This window comes from Trachurus japonicus, chromosome 23, assembly GCF_045865225.1.
Source record: "Trachurus japonicus isolate A0001 chromosome 23, Traja_1.0".
Classification (NCBI taxonomy): domain Eukaryota; kingdom Metazoa; phylum Chordata; class Actinopteri; order Carangiformes; family Carangidae; genus Trachurus; species Trachurus japonicus.
The window spans coordinates 12,546,402-12,570,373 of record NC_140929.1 but is presented as its reverse complement, the minus strand read 5'-3'; the positions used below and the strand labels follow the sequence as shown (position 1 = coordinate 12,570,373).

The following is a 23,972-nucleotide window of genomic DNA, read 5'->3' as shown; positions in this document are numbered from 1 at the left end:
AGAGAGAGAAAGAGATAAAGTGAAGGTTTGTTGAAGATGATTTTTACTGCAGCCATTAAAGCTCCATTATCATGATGGATCATTATCTGTGTTATCGGGAGCCTGGAGACACACACACAAACACACACACACACACCCACACACACACACACACACACACACACACACACACACACACACACACACACACACACACACACACACACACACACACACACACACACACACACACACACACACACACACACACACACACACACACACAAATATCTCACTTGTGCACAAACATGTACATGCACGCACAAGCTATCAGCTTGAGAATGAGGATGAGGGCATGATGTGTGTGTGTATGTGTGTGTACACTGACCCCTTGACACAGATTGCAGGGCTTGAACCTCTTTGCAGAGGAATGCTAATGTTTTCACAGAGAGAGAGAGGGAGAGAGAGAGAAAGAGAATAAGTGGAGGTAGCGGAAGAGAGAGAGAGAGACCAAATACATTATTTAAGTGGAGTGCATTAGCCCATCACAGAGCAGGTCAACCTCCTGCTGCAGACGCACATCTCACAAAGTTACTTGCCTACATGGAGCTTTTTCCATTTACAGATGATTCTGGGGCCAGAGGTGTGTCTCTTATCAGAAAACTGTCTCCGCTCCAGAGTTCACCGCTCTGAATCTTAAACAGTTACCTTCATCCTGCTTCGACTGGGTTAAGGGGAAAGGATGTTCTATGAATCATGAGGGGTCCAGTGAGTCCTACGTCTCCACAGATTAGGGCTTCTTATACACTGAGGCTCACCGACCTACTTCCACAACAACAACACACACAAAAAATTCTATTGCGTGCGGTGCTGCACAGAAAACGACGTAGTTACTCCTATATCTGCCTCAGGAATGTGAACGATTCGGTCTCTGTTTTACTTCAAAACAAGTAAGAATATCGATCACTGATATCACATATTTAAACCTGGCATAACACCGATGAAACATTTATGACACAAGGAATTTTGAAGAGCCGAAAAACAAATACAGCAAATGCATAAATGTAACACCAGGCTTTAATGGAGCTCATTAATTATAGGGATGGAAAGGAGCATTTTTTACCTTGATGAAATGATTCATGAAGCTCAGTGAAAAATCAGGTCATGGACAAAGGAAGACCTTTGGGTGTAATTACTGCCACCATGTAAGAATTTATACTTTTTATTTCATGCTCCAAGTCCTGGACTCTTCCTACATCCCTCTGTCCTTCTGCACCACTTAGAAAATGTTTAAACAGGGTGTACCGGTGCGTGTGGTATGAAAATAGAAATAGACATAATAAGGTTGACCTCGCTACAGACTCCAATTTAAACAAATACGACAGAGATATGTAGGGGACAGAGAGAGGGAGGGGGGGTCAGGAGGACATAGGAAAGGAAAAAGTCTGGAGGCCAAACGCTGCATATAAGTTGCAGGAGGTAAAGCTACAGTCACAGGAGGTTCAGGAAAGAGTCTTCAATAGCAATAGCAGCCTGGAGCGGTGCTATAGAAACACCATTATGAGTAAGAGCAAAGGGATAAAGTGTAATAGGCCTTTACAGACTATTATAATCCCTGTCTCTCTGCCTGTCTCTATTTAAACTATCAGGTTCTAACAGGCTTACACTGCGTAGACTGCTTTAGGAGTTGGCTGCCTGTAATGCACCAAGCCCAACAGCGTCTCAGTAATGTGACCAAATGTGTGTATGTGTGTGTGCATGTGGTCGAGTCCAGCACAGCTCCAGCTAACGACGCAGGCTAACGAGCTGCAGTGGGAATAGAGCTCCAGGACTTGTACCTAAAACTGCTCCTGGAGGACTGGAAATGCTGCGCGGCTTTAGCACTAACAGCTGAGGGAAAGTACAAGGGAGGTGCACTCTGTGGGCAATCCACCATCACTCTGTGACTTCGCTTTAACAGGTTTATTTAATCAGCCAAATCGACTATAGGAACATTTTCATATTTACAGACTCGGCCTCAGGGAGCAGTTAGTTAGGAGGGGGGACGGAGGATTTAACACGTTTAACTCTGTGAGCTCTCCACCATCCTGTGCCTTGCTCGTGGGCACACGAAGCAACCGCTCGCGAAGGGGAGGTCTACAAGCACATTACGGCATTTTTTTATTAAAGTTTGGGAACTTAAATCTGTCAGTCCAGCTCTCCAGCATTCACTTTAGCACCTAATAATGCTGGTTAAGCTACATGGAGAGCTGGGCTTGTGAATGTAAGCGTGGTAACTATAGTGGAATACTTTCAGAGAAAACAGGACTTATAAAGTGCATAAAAAAGACTTAAACCTTAAATTGGCCCTCCAGGAACAACTATACAAGGCTGTGCTCGCAGCACTAATGGCTGCAGAAACAAAACCACAAAAACAGACTGGAGCGTTGACTGTGTATAGTGTAACCTCCCAGAAGGCCAATCTGAAAGATGGAGGCAATTTAGTCCAAACTAATTCACAGTTTGCATTAAAGAACTTTCAGCTGTGGTTTACTTATCTAATGGCAAGGATGCAGGAAAAAAGGAAACACAATCTAACAGTGCCTCTACGAACTGTTCAGATGTTGATGTAAACAGAACCAAAACACTTAAGTGGTTCGTAGTTACTTAAAGTTTAAGGTGGCATTGTGTAAGTAGTTTCCTTTAATTTAAACCAAGGTGCAAAAACTGTGATCAAATGGCTGTTGGAGGAAAGCTGTTTATCTACATGGAGTGCACTCACAGGCTTCTTGGGGCCAGTCCCATTTTACATTCACACACCTCACCTATCCCTAGTCAGACCCCAATATGTCCCTACAGTGCTTCATCACATGCATCATAATGCACTGATATCCAATGAGCAGCAAAAAAGTTCACCTAATTTGCTGCTGCTGGATTTAAGTTACATTTCTGACAGTCAGAAATTAAGCTTTGACATTAGTGAATGTCACAAATAACATGCATGCAGTTTTTTGGAAAACATTTCTATGAAGAATGGGCTGTAATGTTTCCCTGAAAAATCTTCTTCATTCAAAAGAGAATTAGGAAACCCCCTACCCTTGTTGTGAACCTGCAAAAAGGAGGGGTAAAGCTGAGGGTTTGGGCTATGGGGTAGAAATGGGATTGGTTCGTTTTCAAAATAGCCAACTTGTTCAACAAATGATTATTGTGTTAATTGGTCAAAAACAATCAGGGAAAAGATTACATCTGTTTGTTTTTCCCATGAAGCCTTAAACACTCTGAGTTAGCCACCAAGTTAGGCTCAAATATTCCCATACAAGTGCAGTACACCCTACCTCTGACATCATGCAAGATATAATCTAATAAATATTTCGTTACGTAACACGGTGTACGGTGTGGCCTTTCTACATTTGACATTGTCTCCACATAATTGTTCCATTGAAATCTGTGAGGTGTGTAAAAGTCAGAATGATTTTATGGCCGCCCTGAAATAAATTCCTGTAGCATGGCCGCGTGGAAATATGTGCAGCAATAACGTAGGGGGAAATGTGTGAATCTGGACTTCCACAATGGCTGCCATTGTGAACTAAGAGTTGAGATAGAGACAAGAGAAGTGTGAGCGTGAGAGAGGAGGGCGTGTTTCTGTGTGCGCTTCTCTCTGCGGGTTAATTTAAGTCTTTGCCCTTCACCTGTCACCATCACCGGGGCTTGTCTTCCCATTACAGAGGAGAGATGACAGATGGACAAAAAGGATGGAAAGGAAAGGAAAAGGAAGGGAATGAAGTAGGACTCGGACGAGTGACAGAGAAAGTGTTTTGTGACAGAAAGAGGGAAACAAACTGATGGAAAAGGTGGAGAAGGGCAAGAAATGAAAGATTCAAAGGAACAAAGGGGGGAAAGTAAGAGAGAAATCAAGAGGAGGGGGAGGAGGGAGTGATAACCAGAGACAGAGGGAAAGATCAAGGGAGAAAGAAGTGAACGACAGAAAAAAGACAAATGCATGTAAAAAAAGAAAGAAAAAAAAAGAAAAAAGAGGGGGACTGGTAAAGCCATTAAGCCTGGATTCAATAAATCTGCATAAAAACCAGCAGTTACTCTGTAATGACCAGCGAAGGCCAATGTGTGTGTGTGTGTGTGTGAGGCTGTGAAATGGGTTCTGAGGGTCGGACGAGTGTGTATGGGTTCGTCTGACTGTCTCTCCTTTTGTCTGTGTTTCTGAGTGTGTGTGTGTGTGTGTGTGTCTAATGGTCGTTGAGGACCTCTGTGTCGTATTTAGAGAGAAAACAATCATCCTTGGAGCAGGAAGCAGAGCTGCCTAATGAAAGCCTAGAGAGACCCCAGACCACAACGCAGCACAGATGGATGGGTCTGAATCTCTGCTCTACAACCCCCCCCCCTCCTCATAGACCCTCCCCACTCCACCTCTCTCTTGTCTTTGCTGCACTGCACACCTTATTACAGCTTCGTTTGCACACAGGATCAAAAGCCCTTTCCCTGATTTGCATCGATGCAAACAGATGATTTTGAGGCCTCTTGGTGAAAATCTACGTCCAAAGTTCAAGAAAATTCACAAGTTACATTATCAGCAATCAAGTCACAAGAGTTCATGAGTCTTTAAGGTTTAACTTCTGGCATTTTAAATGAAGCAGAATTTGCATATTGGCCTTTGCAAAACTGTGATGGTTCATTAAATGGTTAAAGTCTGTGACTGAACGTGGTAGAAACTGACCTAAAGGTGAAACTACAAGAAACGTAGTCACCATCACCTCTCATGGTCCGTCATGTCAGAGTTATGTGGTATATTTACACAGCTTAGAATTAAAGTAATTCATGTTTCCAGCTTCAGTGTGAACTCTACTAGACAGAAAGTTATTCTGGGAAACAGCACAGACACAGAGCAGGGTTATCTGTTGTAATACGGCAGCTACACTCTTCATTATCGCCCGTGATGTTTGAGTTGCAGCTCCGCCTCATCCTGTTTTTGTATCTCCTGTCAATCAAAATTTGCCCAATCAGTGACCTTTAAATCATGAGGGGTCTTCACACACAGTTCCTGCCCAGTCTGTGAAGAGGGCATCGCTTTGCCGCAGGTCATCAGGCTGCAGAGCTGGAAAAACAATGATTGTGTGCATTTGAAACCTCATGTTTAAATGTAAAAAGCATATTTCACCAAGGTTTTTTGGTTTTTTGTAACATTGCAATTATGTATACGTTTTTAAATTTGTTAATAAGCAAAACGATCCAACTGTGACATAGTTAAAAATGTGTTTTGCTAATTAATCCGACCACATAACAGCCTTAATATTTTCGGCTGCTCTTTGGTTTAATGAGAGTTTACTGTCCTCATAAAAAATAAATTATCGTTCTTTTATTTTCGTTTTTTATTAAGCTGAACTAGTTTTATAGAGTTATAGTATAGCAGAGTCTGAAGTCATTGGGGCTGCAGCTGTATATTGGTGTTGTTTTCTTGTGTTGGAAGTTTATTATAAAGTCATCTGAGTCAAGCCCAGGCCCTGGAAACCTGTGAAGTCCTGTTGTTTAACTAGATGTAAAGTAAGCCAGGGAGAAAGTAAGTACTCCCCTCTTTGTCCCAGAGAAACCTTTTATTTTGAGATTACACTCTAACAACAATGACATTTGAAGTCTGTAATTGTGCGGTATTATCCTTCATTACAATGACTTGTAGAGTTGTAAATATGTGGGCTCGGTCCTCGCTGAGGTTTCTCCAGTTTGACTTGGCTCGCGAGCGCTCGCAGCCGCTCACTGGGAGCCCCTTTCACTCTGAGCAGATAGAGAGTCATGGGCTGACAATGCATACTGTGTTCATAAGAGCAGCGATACAATGTCCGACTCGGCCAACAACACTTCATACACATTTTTTACGGCACCAAAAACACGCACATGTCCGTGCATATAGTCTATAATGAACTACAATCACACACGCACACTTGTTCTTAAACTTCAACAGCTTTTACACTTAATGGAACTTGTACATATAGACAAAAACACGCATAAACACAGATATGCACATACACACAGCCAATTTTGATACCTTCACACTTCAGGCCAAAGAGAGAGACATAGGTCAGGGAGAGAGAGAGACTTCCTGTGTGTGTGTGTGTGTGTGTGTAAGATTACGATGCCAGTTCTCTTCAGTGCTCATTAGAGACGTCATTGAGCCATAAAGGTTATTATTATGACTATGGCTCAGAAAACAGCTCTTTTGGTAAAAACCTCACTATTGGATTCAGTGTTACTTTTGTAGTTCAGCTGAGGTTAAAGAGAGACATGGAAACAAACACACAGGAACAGGCGACTGAGAAAAAAGTTCACAAAATCCATCTTTTTCAAAATTGGCCTTTCACTAGCAACTCTCTGCTGGGCTCCACATGCTGCCTGAGTGATTTAACTGAGACCTGACAAGAGGAGAATACAGCGCAGACTGAGCATATGCAACAAAGAGTGAAGCCACTCAGACGTCGACGCGGCTGAAAGTTGTTGAGAGATTTGATTGGACCGGACGACACCGCCGTCCCTCGGCTGTTGTCTTGAATTTTTTCCTCTTTACGTTTCAAAAGCTACAGAAATCTGAACGTTTCCGTGGAAACTGAGTCTGACATTGAGTGAGAGGAGTTTGTTTTTTTAAAAAAATGACTGAACTGAAAGATAAATGTCCAAACCCACATCATTTCATTTAAACGATACAAACATCTGCACGAGTTAACGAGGGTTTTTACAATATGTCGCGTTATTATATCATTCTGTAAAATGCTCTTGATTCAGTTGGCGTGATGGATCAAAACATTTCAGCACGCATTTTCTTCAAACTCTGCTGACTAATGAGGTGCTGTGGTCGCCATGCTGGGATAATATCTTCTATTTATGCCACAAAGACACAGTGTGTGTGTGTGTGTGTGTTTTTTTTTTTTGTTTGTATTATGAAGCACATCTTTTGTTCTGTTACATCTGGTGTTGGAAAACAAGCCAAAATATGTCAAGGAAAAATCCAGTTTCATTTAGAAATGAAATGTCTGAGGCCCTTTTACTGTCGCTGTTTTTGAACGTAGTTCATAGGTTAATCATTTCACTCATATTGCATCCTTAAAAAACATGGCTTTACATTAGGGAGTTGTTTTTTCTCGGTTTAGCTTATCAGCACAGAAAGCAGGAATTTTGTTTCTGTACAGTCTGAATTTACTGCCGAGCCTCCCTGAGGTTTCTTGCTCTTAATCGGACTAGTTATCTGCGCTGGGAGGTGCCCGGTTGATAAACCGTGAAGACTAACTTGTTCTCACCCACCACCCCTTTCCTCCTGCCTGAGCCAGGCTGCTTTTTGGGCTGCGGCTCAAGTTTTAACAGCACAGGGGAAAGTTACATCAGACGCTGCCTTAGTAAAAATGTTTGAGGTGGTGACACTTTACAGAAGCGCACTGTCAGGTACACAAGCCTCCAGTGGTCGCTCACGATTACTGTGGATTCATATTAAATCATATGTGGGTGTTGGATATGTAGATTTGTGTGTGTGTCTGTGTGTTTGTGTGTCTGTCCATGTGTGTTTTACATGCTATTTTAGTATGATCCTAATGACTTTACAGAGTGCCAGGCATTTTAACAGAGCCAGAGAGAGGCTTGTAAAACACACACACACACACACACACACACACACACACACACACACACACACACACACACACACACACACACACACACACACACACACACACACACACACACACACACACACACACACACACACACACACACACACACACACACACACACACACACACACACACACACACACACACACACACACACACACACTCACCACAAGACAGAGCAGAGAGGCTGGCACACTGGAACATGGTGGTCTGGAGGGAGACAGTGTGCAAGTGTGTGTGTGTGTGTGTGTGTGTGTGCATTTCGAGGGTCAGCCAGGGTGATGGTGACACATGATGAAGGAAAATGAGAAACACGGGCTTGAATGAAAGACTGGCAGTGTGTGTCTGCGATTGTGTGTAGGCAGGGTCAGGGTCTAAAGCAGACGCATGGCGCCAAGTGGCACTGCCTGAGTTTGGGTGGATTTGGACAGAGTGAGCGGAGGAGAGGCTTTAAAAAAAAAAAAAAAAAAAAATCCAAACTTTGACGACGTTGTTAGGGGAAACATTTGGCTGAAAACAAAGTAAAAACTTCAGTTGTGAGTATTTTTTAAAACTAACAAGCTCTCGCACCTACAGTACATCAATGTGGAACAAGGGAGAGTAAAATGTTGTGGTGATGGAGGCAGGAAAGACAGTGATGGAGAATTGGAAGAAAAAAGGATGAAGAGGATAAAAGGAAGTAGGAAAAGAAAACTTGAGGGAGTGTGCATCTAAAAAGCCAAAAAAATGTTAGAGCAAAAGAAGTGTCCTTGTTGCTCTGCAAGTTTTGTGATTACCATTTTTTCCCCCCAAAAAACTTCAATTAACATTCTTAAAAATAAGGATTTTTGGCTTTGGCTATATTTTGTATTACAGGACAGTCTCACAAATACTGAAAAAACAAGTAGGAATATTTATTTTTATCTTTGAGCTGCTGTACCAATCCAGTGTTTTTTCTCTCACTCTTTGAAACTCCCATTTGCCAAAAAGGCTTTGGTAAAGGCACATCTGGTTACCTTCAGATAAAGAGCTATGCACTTTTTAATGGAGCTTTTTAATGGGAGGCATGCAGGGCTAAGATGGGGATAAAACCCAACCAGAGAAATTGCACACAAGTCATATGGAGCATATTGGGAGACACTGATGAATTCGGGTAAGAGGATACGCTCCGAGTTCATTCAGCCGTGCGAGGGTAACACAACTTTGACGACAGTAAAGGCAGACACGATGTTTTCTGTGATGGATGAGTTGGTTTTAACACTGCAGCTAAATAACTGTGCAGAAAACAAGAAAAACAACAAAGAAATTCAAAACACTGTTGTATGCCATGGAAATGGTTAGCTGTGATGTAAAATACAAGTGATTTGTGGTAAAAGGGCAAATACTGTCTTTTTTTTCCTTTTTTTTTTTAAAGATCTTGTTTTCCTCAGTTGTAAATCTGACTTGGAAGTGGCCGTGGGCTCAGCTTGGTTCAAATGTTTTCAATATCTTTAAATGTTTGTTTAAAATATAAGGTAGGAATAAAATACTGCAGGCAACTCAGCTGGCCGTCTAGAAGCATTCAATCTTGTTAGATAAGCTTTCACAGCTGCCCACATAATCAGTTTTAATCCAGAGTATGTTTTTCTTTTGAAAATGTGGATCCCGGGCCACTGAACCGCAGAATAAAGTCGGCATTTTCTTTTTAGTGAAAACAGGCTGATGATGAAAAATACGTATAGTAATTGTCCGTCCATGAAAGTTGCCCAGAGAATTTCCCCGGTGCCTTTAATGTACCCAGTGATTAAATGACAACTTAATTCTCTATATTCAGAGTTTATTTAAAGTGACACCAAACCGCGCAGCGCCATATCTGAAGCACTCATGCTAAACACAGACATTGTGAAACATTAAGACATACAATAGGGCTTTCATGAGGAATTTCGGAAACTGGTCCTGCTGTACCCTAACCGCACACTCTGTCACACCGCTCTGTGAGTATGTGTGTGTGTCTAGAGTTACCGGTTTTCAATGTATACCACATGTAGCGACCGTCGCCTGATATGTTTTCAATATGGAGAAAAGGACAGAGACAAAAAGAGAGAGAGAGAGGGAGAAAGACCGGGGAAGTCAAAGATGGCCAAAAATGATTTAATAATGTAGTGTTTATATTTGGTATCTGAAAACACAATTTGTTACCATGGCGACGGAGCAGGTTAACCGGCGTTTTCTTCAGCCTTCCCTAAAGCTCACCTTCTCTTTCTCCCTCTATCCTCATCCCCCTTCTCTTCTCTTCTCCTCCCTCCCTCTCTCTCTCAGATGACAACTCTTTCGACAGTAAAATAAATACACTCTTCTCTCCCCTCCTTTGCTCCGTGTATGAACCAGCCCTGCTCCTGCTGCCAAAAGCTCCAAGCAGAGTTTACTCCCTGTAAAAGAAAACGTCTGAAACGGTATTTGTTCCGCTGCCAGGCGCTTGTCGTCAGGTGACCCGCTGGAGTAAATCTTTTCAATAATGTCAGAGGCAGCGCCAAAAACCTGCCAGGCTGACCAGTGTGTGCCCTACTCCTACAAGCACACACACATACACACACACACACACAGCGAGAATAATCACACAAACTCACACACGTCATCACGTACAGTATGTACAAGTAAGCACACAGAAACACACTCAGTGGCTAGTTTTAGAAATTGATAAATGAGGAGTGACAAAAATGTCCTCAGTTTTTTCCACATTTTTCAGAAATACAGCACATTCACTCCACACCCACACACATACTTACATCTTACATTAGCAGTGAGGACACTGATTGCCGTTATGTATTACCTAGTCCCGTACCTTAAGCCCAACCCTCATCCAAACCTAATACCAACCCTGAAAACGAAATGTCTTCACCAAGATAGTTTAAACCAACCTTTGCCAGTATAGCTAGAGAAAGACATGAAGACACAAATACACACTTTGCATTATCCCCCCCGCCTCATCTCAACACAACTGTCCTACCTGTTCCTGCGTCATGCTGTGCAGCTGCGTATGCCAGGAGGCGGAGTCAGCGCGGTGATAGGCCGGGGGCGGGGCGAAGTCCTGCAATATGATTGGGTCTCGCTCCTGACACAGTGAGGTCAGGTGACTGATGTACAGCTTCAGTTTGCTGCGATTCTGATTGAGATCCAGGAGGGGAGAGAGAATCTGAAGAGGAAGGGAAGGACAGAGAAATTAGTTCAAGTTTTTTTTTATAATTTAAAACACAATGACAACAAAATGCCATAACTGCACATGACAACTTTTTAAAACATTCTGTTATAATCATAGAGAAAGAGTGAGACATTTATTCCCTCTGGTATAAATGGCAGAGGCTAAAAACACTCAGCCGCAGGCACAACCTTATTGACCTATATGCAAAACACCAGTTTGTCCTTGTTCACGTGTGATTGGCTGTCTGCTCTGCATCACCTGTTCCCTCACTCACTCACTACCAGTCCTATCTGTCACTCAAAGGTTTAATCTATAGAGAGCAGTAAAGTGAGATATCAGACACTTAATAATCCTCATGAGTCATCATGAATCCCACAACACAGTGGATTGTGGGCCTTTGTTAGGATGAAGTAGTGTACATGACAGACAATTAATCTAACACACAGAGTTTTGATGCTAAAATGAGTAAATATTGTTCACTATATAGGAAATAAGGAGCAATGTTGAGCACTGCAGCACCTAAATTGGCCCATTTGTCAGTGCACAGTTTATCTCAATGTATGAGCTGCACGAACTCTCCAAACACACAAGTAAATGGAGATGAATAGGGTGAGGTGAGATGAACACAGACATGGAGAAATAGAGACCAGACATCTAAATATTATAAAGTGATGTAATTATGACGGTTTGATTAAATTCTTACATTTTAGTGTGTAGTCTGATTACTCTTTAGTCTCTGGTGTAATGTTGTTGGTCAGTAATAAGATTTCTTTGCTACAATATTTGTGTTAGGCCTATATATGAGTAATTTTGCCCATTAAATCACATTTTTATTAATAGCAATAACTAAATGTAAAAGTTCAGACCAGAATCAAAGTCCTGTACCTAATTTAACAGGTTTCAAATGATTAAAATGAGTCATTGATATGTTTAGAAAAGGCCAGAGTTGACCGGCCATGACATGTGTTACTGTGGTCATGGACTTATAACATGATACACAAACAACTGCTAATAATGCAAATGTAAATGCTTATGATATTTTCAGCACTGATCATGAATGCAGCCAACTGATTGATCAGATGTGTACAGGCGATGACGGCTTTAATAATACAAATGTTTTTCTCTTGTTTAACAGAAACATTGACTAATATGTGTATGTCTGTGTGTGCAAGTGTGGGAATGGGGGTGAGATGAGCAAAACAGATGCACACACATTTTGGGGGGTATGAGACAGGAGGACCCCCCAAGAGACAGACACACACACACACACACACACACACACACACACACACACACACACACACACACACACACACACACAGATAAGACATACAGACACACACGGCTCTCCACGGGGGAACAGCAGGATTTAAGTGCAGAGGAAGCATGTTAAGAGGCCTGTTAGTGTGTGTGCGCGTTGGTAAAGTATATTTAATCCGAGCAGCGTCTGTCCGCACCCTGCGCTCCGTGCTCATTGTCACTCAGCATACACTCACACACACACACACACACACACACACACACACACACACACACACACACACTCTTGAGTTTCAACGGCAGGATCCTTTCACTCAGCGCAGTAACATCGCTCTGCCTCTCTGTATCTGGGCTCCACCTCAGCTCATTAATCTGCTTCTCTCCCAAACCGATAGCTACAAGAATTGCAAATATTCATGAAATGTTGGCTTTTATTCTAGATACATTGAATTACGACAGAAAGGAGAGGCCGTCAGACTGTATTAAATCATTAAATTGTTTGTAGTTGTCTTCTGAAACCGTTTATCAGGACATCTCTTGCATAGTTTTGTTCAACTAGCTGTAGCTGTAGTATCCATACCGATGCTTCCTGCCACATTAACTCACAATCTTCTTTTTTTTTTGCTTTGTTGGCCATTTGTTGCTTGTAATATTGACACTGACGCTGGATGCCCTCTCATCTCATACTCAGAATGACTGATGTGATCAAAAACGAGAAAGGTAGCGACCGCAGACACGCTGCAGCTTTAACATACTTTCTAAATCTGAACGCAGCCTCAGCTGCCAGAACAGCGAAAACACAAGTTGCAGATATAGGCAGATTTTGATCATATTTGAATAAAACATATCGTATAAAGCTCGATATATATATCCCCTGCATTCATTATTCAATAACCTCATGTGTTCGACCAGCCCGACAAACAAATGAAAACTAGACGTGGGTGGTTTTTGTCGGGGGAAAGAGGAAAGTGCTTTTGCGGACTCATCTCTCGCAGCATTGCAGCAAAAATGAAAGTTGAAGGTAAAGTGGAGGCAAATCAAAGTAGCTGTCACATCTGATTCTGACTCCTTACCTTATTTACTGCAAACACAACACACACACAACACACACACACGAGGAGTAATTTTGTGTTTTTCCAGACCACCTCCATCATGAGCAGCTACCACACCTTCCTGGCTCACAACGACTTGTTTCTCACATCACATAGTGAATATGTACTGTAGATATCTATACAGTGCCAGCAGATATACACAAAAACACTGTGACCGAAACACACACACACACACACACACACACACACACACACACACACACACTCATGCAGGGTCGTTATCAGAGTTGTAAATAGCTCTAGTTACAGTATTTTCCAGTGAGGAGCTGCCAGCAGGTTACAGTCCATTACGAAATACATTACTGAACATTTCCCTCCGGAGGAGAGAGGGAGGTAGACGGAGGAGGAGGAGGAGGAGGAGGAGGAGGAGGGGAGAGAAGCAAAAAGAAGAAAGGCTAGATCCTACACATACTGCATTTAAAAACATCTTTGTAGCTGTATGCTATGATGTGCGCTGACAGTCGCGACGCAACAAGGACGTTATCTCTCCACCACTGTTGTGTAATGTGACAAAATGTGAAAACATCTCTGAAAATCCGGCTTTACTGCTCCACAAACACACTCCACACATGTGCAACAGCTGCTTTCTCACAGCGTGTTCTAATCCGGACTATTCTGTCAAAAAAAATCACTGTCCACACTTTCCAGACTTGCAGTGGAGCGCCGTGGATCAAATACAAGACAAATGAGAAACAGGGAGAAAGAATGGAAGGAATGATGGCGGCACAAAGAAGACATTTGGTTAGAAATAACAACACCATTGCTTTCTTTTCCTTTTTAAGAACTGTATAATGACTACCAGAAAAATGTTTAAAAATAAGTCTGACTCAAGCCGAGCAATAATACGGTGAAATATGAACAAAACACTGACCTCTGAAAGTCTTTGCAGAGCTTAAAGTCTTTGAATTTACTGATTTTATTAATTCGTACAGTCTATACGGGCCTCCGTGTTTTTATTGCATTACACAACCTGCAGTGGTCAATGTATGCAGTGTTGTGTGTGTTTAATGAGTCCACAGTGCGTTCCAGTGTCTTACTGTACTACGAAACAGTCCCACAGGAGACATAATTTTATACGACACTGTGTGTATCAGAGTATGTGTGTGTGTGTTTGTGTCTCTTTATTGGCCTCCCATGACCGCCTACCAGACTCTTACTGTACTATGAAACAACTCCAAAGAGAGACATTCAGCTGGCCTCACTGACTGGCCACATTATAAAGTGAAATCTGGGTTTTTGTTTCTCCACTGTTCCCTCAGAGACGCAAAAGCGCACAAGCACAAATATATTTATTATTCGACCGGGAGCAGCATCTGTAGAGGAGGTCGGGTTTCTACGCAGGACAACTGTGACGGTGCTGGAGTCAGGGCTGCTCATGTGACATAACTAATAAACACCTGGCTGGTGGACAATCACTCAAACTCTCTAATAAATCTCCCTAATATAAAACACATACCAACAATAGATTGGAGCTCCTTCATCACCACTGCAGAGGAGCCTTTCAGCAAGGCACTACATAGACCACAGGGTGAAGAGTGACTGACCAGACTGTGGTTTGGTTTCACAGGGTGGATTTGTTCTTATGTTTAACAATTAGTCAATTAATCAGTTATACAATCCACAGACAACTATTTTGATCATGTAATAATCATTTAAGTCATTAATAATTTAATTTTAAATGTGAAGAATAGCTGCTTTTCCCCTGTTGATGTCACTGTTAGTTGATTATCTTTGGTTTAATGTTAGTGTAGCACTTTTCACAGCTATTTGAGAAAAGTAATACCACTGAATGTAATAAAAGTTAATTTGTAATAAAATAACAAAAAATATGAATAAACACAGACGTATTTGAGTTAATTCATGTGACGACCCGTTATCAGATAGCTAATTGGTAGATCTAGACTCCAAACCATTCTCTGTTGGGCTCATCATGTTACTTCATGGTCATGTTACTTCAGTTCAGTCCTTATGTTTAGTTATGTACCATACACACACACTCCCACTCCTCACTCATGCACAGTACCCCACACACACTCCTCGCTGTACACATTTCTACGCTGCATGCTGTAAGCGTTTAATTTGACGTCTTAAATAGTAACTGTTAACCATGCTGTGTCTCCCTCCCTCTTGTTGTGGCTGCGTGAGCGAGGTCACGACACAAAGTTTTCTACTGATCATTAGTGAGGATATGAACACCTGAGAAGGATAATTCACCATGTCACACTAAATATTCATCATATAGGTCAGAAAGTGCTCCTAGTCTTCTCCTGTGCATCTTGATGAGAAATCTGTCCACATTAAAATCAATACTCCTAGAAACACATACAACAAACAACATATACAATGCTGCAGCATCAGCATTAATGTCACGTTAAAGATTTACTTAAAACGAGCTGTGTGTACTCATCCATGTCAAGTCAAACCAAAACACTGAATTATACATCTTCTCTGTCCTTTTTAACTGATGCATCTAATACCACTCAAGACCATTAAAAATGCAAAATACCATAAAAGTCTTTTCGACAATGCTGCGTGTGTTCTCCTGTGTTTCTCTGCTGCAGCATTTCATTCTCCGACTGCAGCACAGGATCCTCTTATAGAGAGCCTCACAATCATTCACTGTTCGGATGTAATGTGCTATGGCGAATTACCCACCTCACACACCGAGGAGAGAGAGTGCGTCGGTACATGTGTGCGTGCGGCTACTCACGGGTAAAAGAGATGAGTGAGTGTGTGTGTGCTGGCCTCTCTCAGCAGGGAGGTGCTACTGCTAATTAATAACCGGGGACAGACTAAGATCTGCTGCTGAACCTCTGGGCTTTTAGCATCCCAATGGGAAATCCCACTGGAGGAACTGGACCGCACTAAAAGCAGCATGTGCTACTCATATGTGGCGCTGCCTCCACTGTCCTGCTTCACACCAAAGCAATGCCAAGCTTTTAGTATAAGTCAAAATGCTTATCATTGTTACATCCTTTCAAAAAACTTTCAAGAAACAAGTTTCAGGACTTTCACAGGAGCAAGTGACTTAATGAGATTATCAGACGCTCGTGTCAACACACACGCATTATACAAGAAAATGTTTATGTCATTGAAAACACATTAAAGTGAAAAGAGAAGCTTCTTGTCTTCAGACAGTTTGCTCTCCTTCATGATTAGATTCAGTTAGATAGATTTGTAGCTGTGTGTTTTTTGTTCTTGCTTGACTTGAAGGTTGTCACGCATATGCGATTAATGACCTTTCAAATACTGAAATCCCCTTTTGTGTAATTAAGAGGATTATAGGGCACAAGTCAGGGGAAATACCTACCTTTTATCATCCCTAAAAGCTTTTTGGCAGAGGAACAGCTTTCTAAAATCATCTGCTACATCGCACACATAAAGAAATGATAGGATCATGCAGTGATCTCAAGCGTCAGGACTCACACATGAAGTTCTCGTTAAGAAAAAACTGCAAACAAGAGGATCAATACATCAACAAGGACAAGGACAAAAGAAGCAGATGTCCAGAATGATAATCACTGAGTGGAAAAGGAAGGAAAAGATGAAAAAAAAAATTAAAATAAAGCAACAAATAAGAACAGGAAGAACAGTTGAAAAAGTAAAGATGAAAACGAACAGAATGAATATTTGATGAAATGTTTCAAGACATGAGATGATTTGGATGGTTTCCTGTTCAAGCCAGGGCAGCTGTGGCTACACACGAGAGAATGAATAATAAAGTTTTTGCCAAAAAAGTCCAAAACACAAAATATTTAGAGGAAGAAGTGCAGATAAAAGAAGTTTAGAGATTAGAAAGAATGAAAAAAATAATAAAGAATGAGAAATCAAAAAGCAAACGAAGTGAAATGACTGAATCACGACCACAAACTCACGGATGGAACAAAAAATGAGGAAAAAACGAAAGAGCACTGACACGACGAGCACATCCAAACGTGACCTAAAGAAGACGCTCACCCTTCTGTACAAAATGGTGGACCGAGGGAGAAAAAGAAGGCATGTGATTGGCTAGGCCCAAATGCCCTCCTCATCGTCCTATTGGTTGGTTCAGTCCAACCGCAGCGTGAGTTTGGAGAAAGCAGGAAGTTAGTTTGGCGAAGCAGGAAATTGTAGTTATACAAGGTGAGTAGAGAAATACTGGAAACTTTAAAACTTGTTAGACATAAATGAAACAAAAATATGCAATTGCACAGAAAGTCAAAGCCTTTACTAAACACTTGTAAGTTTGATAAATGCTTGTGGAAACATGCTGATATCCACATAATACTGATGATAATACAGGGATGACATCAGCACGTCCCGAGCCCCAGGAGGAGCACCCACCTGGTCTGGGGAGGGTTTGTGATTGTTGGGCTGCTCTGAGTTTGGAGACGCGACCTTCAAGTGGTCGTCCTCGTAGTTGTCCGCCATCAGCTTCATCCGATTCTGAGTCTACAGGGAGAGACAGAGAGAGAAGAGGCCACGAATGATTAGATGTCTCACGCTGAGGACAGTGAGAAGTGAAATCAACAGCATGAGTCAGCAAAAAGAAACTAACAATCATGTTTGAGAAAACAACAGAAAGTTGTGTGTGTGTGTTTGTGTGTGTGTGTGATGAGAGGAAAACCCGCATCTTGAATTCCTCCAGGAGTTAATTTGCAGAGAGGAGGAAGAGAGCAGAGTTTTGGACGACCGCCATGAGCTTTGCCTCCACTAACACACATTTTGTATTTGTGTGTGTGTATGTGTGTATGTGTGTGACATAGATAGAGAAAGAAAGAAGAGGAAAAAGAGACAGAGACAGAGAAAGTTGATGGGCAGGAAGAAAAGCAAAGTAACTCCAGATTGTCCATGCGTGTTTGTGTTTTAAACGTTGTGTTGGCTTTCCTTGTTAAAAGTCATGATAACATTTCTTTTGCACCTATCAAACTGCACGTGCACACACACGCACAAGCCACAAACACCTTCACACAACTTCACATTGCCACCTGTTGTGTAGCTTGTTAAGCGGTGCAGAAAAATAACAGGCTTGTTAACTTGCCACTTGGGGAAAGATCCATGAGGACTTAGAAAAATATTAGGCTACACACAAACACCTGTAAATCACTTCATGTGTTGCACACACAAATCACGCACACATGCAGAGGCACTTTGAAGTACAGACATTCACACACACACACTGTGGAGACTTTTGTCCTTTTTTCCTCTTTCTTTTCCTCTCTCATCTCTTTGCTCTGCCATCATTTCTCTTTTTTTTCCATGCTGTCTTTCATCCTCTCCTCTCCTCACTCTTCCTCTCTGGCCGCCCCATCTGTTTCTCATGTCACTGTTATACTTCAGTAGTACTACAGTAGGCCTGGAACGAGCGAGGGAGTGAGGGAGAGTAGGAGAGAGGGAGAGAAAGTGAGGGAGGGAGTCAGTCTAAATCTGTCTTGTACAATCTAAATCCCTTTAGTCTCTCACTGAGCCCTGCAAGGAACAGGGGCTTAAGCAGGCCAGACCGGGGTTTTGTGTGTGTGTGTTTGACAGAGAGTGAAAGAAATATGTGAATGCCAACTTTTATATGTGTTTGAAAGCTACATGAAAGACTGCATTTTGTGTGTGAGCAGGAGACAGTGGCACTCCAGCCATGTTTCATAAGCGTGTGTGTGTCTCCTGTATGTACATAAGTCAAGTTGATGAGTGCCTCCCCCGGAGTGCGCACACACATTTTTCATTTCCTTATTTTCTGAGCTTTAAGATAAATACACATGTATATTTAAAACAAACACGGAGAGTAAACAGTTCATCTTGAAACCATATGAGCGCAGACCGTGTAGTCCCCACTGCACCTGTAGACAAACACGCATGCTGACAGCTTGGCAGCCATGTTTATTTGTCTCTTCCTCTCTTCTCCACAACATCCTTCAGCTAGTAAATCAGTCATCTAAATCATTTGGTGATTGTCTAGGAGTACACAAATTATTTTTCCAAGCTGCAACTGTGTTTCTCTCCTGTTATTCAAGCTGCTTCACTGACGGCAAAATAAAAAGAACACAATATAGATAAAGTTAAAAACTAAAACATGCTCAATGCTCCACTCCCTCTAAGACACTTTAAAACCCTCTGATGTGATTGTATTACAGTGGACACCTTATTGACAGCACTGAGTCAGTTTTAGTCTTGTACAGAGTGATGACCCTAGAAGATCAGGTTGCAGTGTTGCAAAGAGTGACGCCCAACGTGGGGCTCGAACCCACGACCCTGAGATTAAGAGTCTCATGCTCTACCGCCTGAGCTAGCCGGGCTGTACATACTATGTGAAGACATTTCACAGAAAATTGAACGCAACTCAAGTTTTGCCGGCCCCTGTTCCAGCTGCCGATGAAATAAATGGATACAAAGTAAAACATGTCAGCACACATTCCTGGTAGAGTGCGTAGTGACATTACTGCCGTCGTAGAGTACAGCTGTTTACCTCCAATCGTCAAGATGACATATTGTAAAATTCTGTTTAGCGCAGAAATGTCTAACAAGCTGTCACACTTGTAGATCTGCTGCTCAAACCAGTCTTCCTAAATCAAAAGTCTTTACGTCTTATTTGTTCTTGAAGCAAGTCATGTTTTGACAGGCTTACGTGATTTCTCAGCAATCAAAGGCATGTTTCTAGTGTTTAAATGCAGGGTTAGTTTCAGTCTCAATCACAGATGAGTGATTTGTACATTTACTCAATTTACTCATTTAGTAGATGCTTTAATCCAAAATAACTTAGAAGTGCGGGATGTCTAAGTTTCAGTGCTGTCAGAGACCTTTGTATAAGTGCTAGGTTGGCCATATCTATTTTCTACTGTGCAGTGAATGTCCATAGCAAGTTGTTGTTAGACAGTTTAGGGTTTTAGAGGTGTTTGGAGAGGAGGTGATTGTGGGGATGATGAATGTTCAAGATTCCTTAAGATAGAGAGGGACTTTCCAACTCTGACAACAAAAGAATGCAATGATGCATGACTTTGATCTTGAATAGATGCCTCACCATTTATGATCACGGCCATTATGCATTATCATGTTTAATTTTCTAGCACGTATGCCTTTGATTGGTTGTTTACAACTTGGGGGTTTTAAGAGATGGCCCAGTTGAAGGTTAGGACTGCTCAAAAGCACTGCGCCCAACGTGGGGCTCGAACCCACGACCCTGAGATTAAGAGTCTCATGCTCTACCGACTGAGCTAGCCGGGCTACATATCCCACATGGGGAGGGTCTTTGACCTCTGACTCAGTGTTACGACACTGCCATGCCTGCTGTGGTGCAGCTGCATGGTAACTCAGGCTGCAGGGCAGCATGTTGGAGATAACAGATCAATGCTGCCAAGCAGACAACTCTCTTAGAAAAGTGAAATAATAAAAATATTGTCGCCCTTTGTCTAAGATCCTGTGGAGCTAGGTGTGCAGATCATGAGAAAGACGTCTAGGAGCAAGAGATTATTCAGACATAAGGAAAGAAGATTGGCGTTCCCCTGGCAATAAACAACCTTGTGGCAGTGGAGGTAGACACAGATTGATGTCTGGGGGTATTTTGAATGTAACTTTTCTCCTGGTCGCATGATCATGTTATAGACATGTTATAGACATTTACACCAAGGGAAAACATCTGCGCCCAACGTGGGGCTCGAACCCACGACCCTGAGATTAAGAGTCTCATGCTCTACCGACTGAGCTAGCCGGGCTGTGCATTTGTATGAATATTCATCAACGTACGATGGCTAATGATTTATTCAACAACAACCTTCACTCGTTACACTTCATACGCTATAATGGAAACACTAATAGTTAGTCTGCCAGACTTCTGTTTATGAACAACGCTGCTATGCAGCAGGAGTCTCTTCTCTACATGTTTTCTCATCAGCAGTATGTTTGGCCTTGATTTTGAGTGACGGATGAGTGAAGAAATTAAAAATGAATGAAGAATTGAACAAAAGAGCATGTTCCTGCAAGATTAAGAAAGAGAACAACTCCGGGATGGGGAAAGCAAGAAGGGAAGAAAGGAAGAAGATAGGAGAGAGTTAATTTGAAGATGATAAGCTGTGTCGAGAGGCTGTCTGATCTCTGATCTCTAACAAGGCCTTTCTACATCCGAATCTCTCAACCCTTCTGCAAACACAATGTCTCTGTGCCCTCCTCTCTTTCTCCCCATCTCTGAGCTTTCTGCATTTAAATAATCCCTGAAGTTCCTCCCTCCCGTCTTTATCTGTCTGCACTCTCATACTCAGTACCTTCTATGATTAAGTCTCCCCATCCTATAACAAGAACACTCCTTTGTCTCTCTTTTTGCCTTTCTTTAATGATATGTTTTTTTTTCATGTTGATTTTTAAGTCTCTCTCCTCTTTACAGACTCAGTATTTTATTTCCTCTCTCAGTTCGACTTTTGAGCTCCTTAACTTGCCCTTGTATCCATGACTAATTCTCTCTCCAGCTCTTTTCCGTCCAACATGTCCTCATTTCCATATCTTTCCCTTTACTCTCCTCCTCTTCTTCCTCCTCTCATTGTTCTCTGTCTAGTTCACTGGGTTCTTTTGTATTTTAGTTAATTTTGATTGTGAGATTTCCCCCCCCTCTTCTATTCTTCTTGCCCTCTCAATTCTGGACCCATTTTAACAATCTTCCTGTCATCTGAAAAACAACAATAGGCTACAACAAAGATTTGGGAGCAGAAACGAAAAGCAAGAACATAAATGTATCGAAATATTCCTCACATCCACATCTAAAATACTGAAAATTTTAATCATGAAATTGATTCATTCCAATCTAATAGAAAAAATAAGTTCAACTGAATTCAACCCATGAAATGTTTTGAGTCCAGTTTTGTGGCCGATGACGAGTGTTTTGACCTTTGAGAGAACAAAACGGAGGAAGCTATTCAACTTGCCATCTGCGTGTCACCATCAATTTTACCTCCATCCTCATCTGTTGGAGTAAAAACTGCACAGACACAGTTTACAAGCGTTGTATAGGGCTGATAAATACATGCTTTGAATAAACTCTGGCCCGTCAAAGCCCATTAGCTTAAAAATAACAGTGTTGAAGCAGTTTAGCAAGGTTGTTAGCTTGAAGAGTTTTATTTTACTGTCAATAAAACTGTCTGTTGATCCAAAATGAAAGCATGTGACTGGCTAGGCCCAAAATGATTGAGTAGAGAGAAAATACTTGGAACTTTTGTTGCTGACTGATGCAAGCATGTCCTGACTGGCTAGCGAGCTAACCACTAGCGTGCTAGTCTTCAGTATTTCATCCAGTTTAAATGCAGATTAATTTTGCTTTCTTTTGGGGATTTAATACTCTCTCCTTCTGCCTTTCTCTCTTCTCCTGTCTGTAGTCTATCCATGTGTAATACTGAACCCAAAACCCCAAACCCCAAAAAACCATGAATTATAGAAGAAGAGCGTAGACAAAAAGGAAGAGTTGTGCACAGAACAAAGTGGTAAAAGGTGGGGGCAGGGTGAAGGTGTGGGGGAAAGGAAAGAGGAGAGAGGAACAAAGAGCACCGAAGGAAAGGAAGAAATTAACGCCTCTCTGTCCTGTCCCAGTTCTCCTCATTGGCCTTTCTTTACATCTCCCCCTTTTCTCTAATTGTCAGGAATGCTGACCTCAGCTCACTTGTTTCGGTGCCAACTATCTCCCTCACTTAATCTAATCATCACACCATTATTTCACTCCTCCTCCTCCTCTTCCCTCATTGTTCCCTTCCTCTTCTTCTCCCCCTCCATCTATCCTTCCTGTGGCTCTGCTGTAACCCGCTGACAATGTAGAGAATGAGAAACAAATGAACACAGAGCAAAATGAGGTGAGGAAAAAAAAAAAAACAGCTGAGTCATGCTCAGAGGAAAAATAATTTCATTGTGCTAAGGCTCTCAGGAATATTAAATTAGATTATTGTTTCATCTTCTCCCCCAGTGGTGAAAGAAGAACCTTTGTTAATATCCATACAATTATCAATAATGAAAAGTTGCTGAGTCATGTTCGACAAGAACTACTTCATCATGATAAAAAATCAGATCCATCCCCTGTTTCTTCTGTCAAGAGGAGAAAGTTGTTGATAAGTAGAAAATTACAAATGACAATGAAAAGTGTCAGTTTAGCACAGAGGGGAATTATTTCATTTTCAAAAGTCTCTGTGGAGCAACAAATTAGATTACACTCAGATTTCTTCACTTTTGACAGTAAGGCGAGAGGTCATAATGAACACAAATAAAGAAAGAGACCAACAAATACAATCCCTATGACTCTAAATGAGACACATGACAAAAGTGTAAATAAAAAAATATATTGTTTCATCTGGGAAATAACTAATGGATTAAGGGTGAATTAAAATTTTTTGTATTTGTTTTACTGCAGAGATTTAAACTGTAAACCTTAAAGATTTCAACTTTGATTCGTGTTTCTTGCGTTTTTAATTTTTTTGTGTGTTCTTCTAATGTAATGTTTTTTTTTTAGGGACTAACACCAAACCGTGAATGTGGAACATACCACAGTATCTGATATGGAGAGCTGGACTGTCTCAGCCACACAGGTGGGGATCAGTGGTCCAGGCCACACACACACACCACCTGTAAACGTTAACCGTATGTATCTGTTATCAGAGGGTGAACATACTTTCTTTTTTTTAACCTCTCCCTCTTCTTTCACTTACTCCATTTCATAAAATACTACAGTCACTCCCTCGTCCCTTTGCCTTCACACAATATCCATCTTATTCTCTCACCGTTTTCTCTCTGTGCTGCTGCTGCTGCTGCAGAAAATAGGAATAACAGAGGTGGACGTTGACTTAGAGAGAGACAGGAGGAGCAGAGGGTGAAGAGAGCTGAGGTCACCTT

The 23,972-nt window shown here is 41.7% G+C and overlaps 1 protein-coding gene and 3 non-coding genes across 13 annotated transcripts in view; all 4 read right to left on the bottom strand.

The window, feature by feature from the left end:
* Window positions 1–23,972, bottom strand: part of LOC146962624 (ELKS/Rab6-interacting/CAST family member 1-like) — a 118,251-nt gene that overhangs the window by 7,453 nt on the left and 86,826 nt on the right. For 7 of the 10 annotated variants that reach the window (XM_085769581.1, XM_085769586.1, XM_085769580.1 and 4 more), the window contains 2 exons: window positions 17,472–17,579; window positions 10,585–10,770 (listed from right to left, as the gene is read on the bottom strand). In XM_085769581.1, coding sequence (XP_085625707.1) covers window positions 10,585–10,770; window positions 17,472–17,579 — 294 coding nt within the window. Of the gene's footprint in view, window positions 1–10,584; window positions 10,771–17,105; window positions 17,184–17,471; window positions 17,580–23,972 lie in introns of all 10 variants that reach the window. The other 3 variants (XR_015035106.1, XR_015035105.1, XR_015035107.1) reach the window with 1 other exon arrangement.
* On the bottom strand, window positions 19,342–19,414 carry trnak-cuu (transfer RNA lysine (anticodon CUU)). The gene has a single exon. It is a non-coding gene; the product is annotated as a tRNA-Lys (tRNA).
* trnak-cuu (transfer RNA lysine (anticodon CUU)) lies at window positions 20,267–20,339 on the bottom strand. Its single transcript has one exon. It is a non-coding gene; the product is annotated as a tRNA-Lys (tRNA).
* On the bottom strand, window positions 20,755–20,827 carry trnak-cuu (transfer RNA lysine (anticodon CUU)). Its single transcript has one exon. It is a non-coding gene; the product is annotated as a tRNA-Lys (tRNA).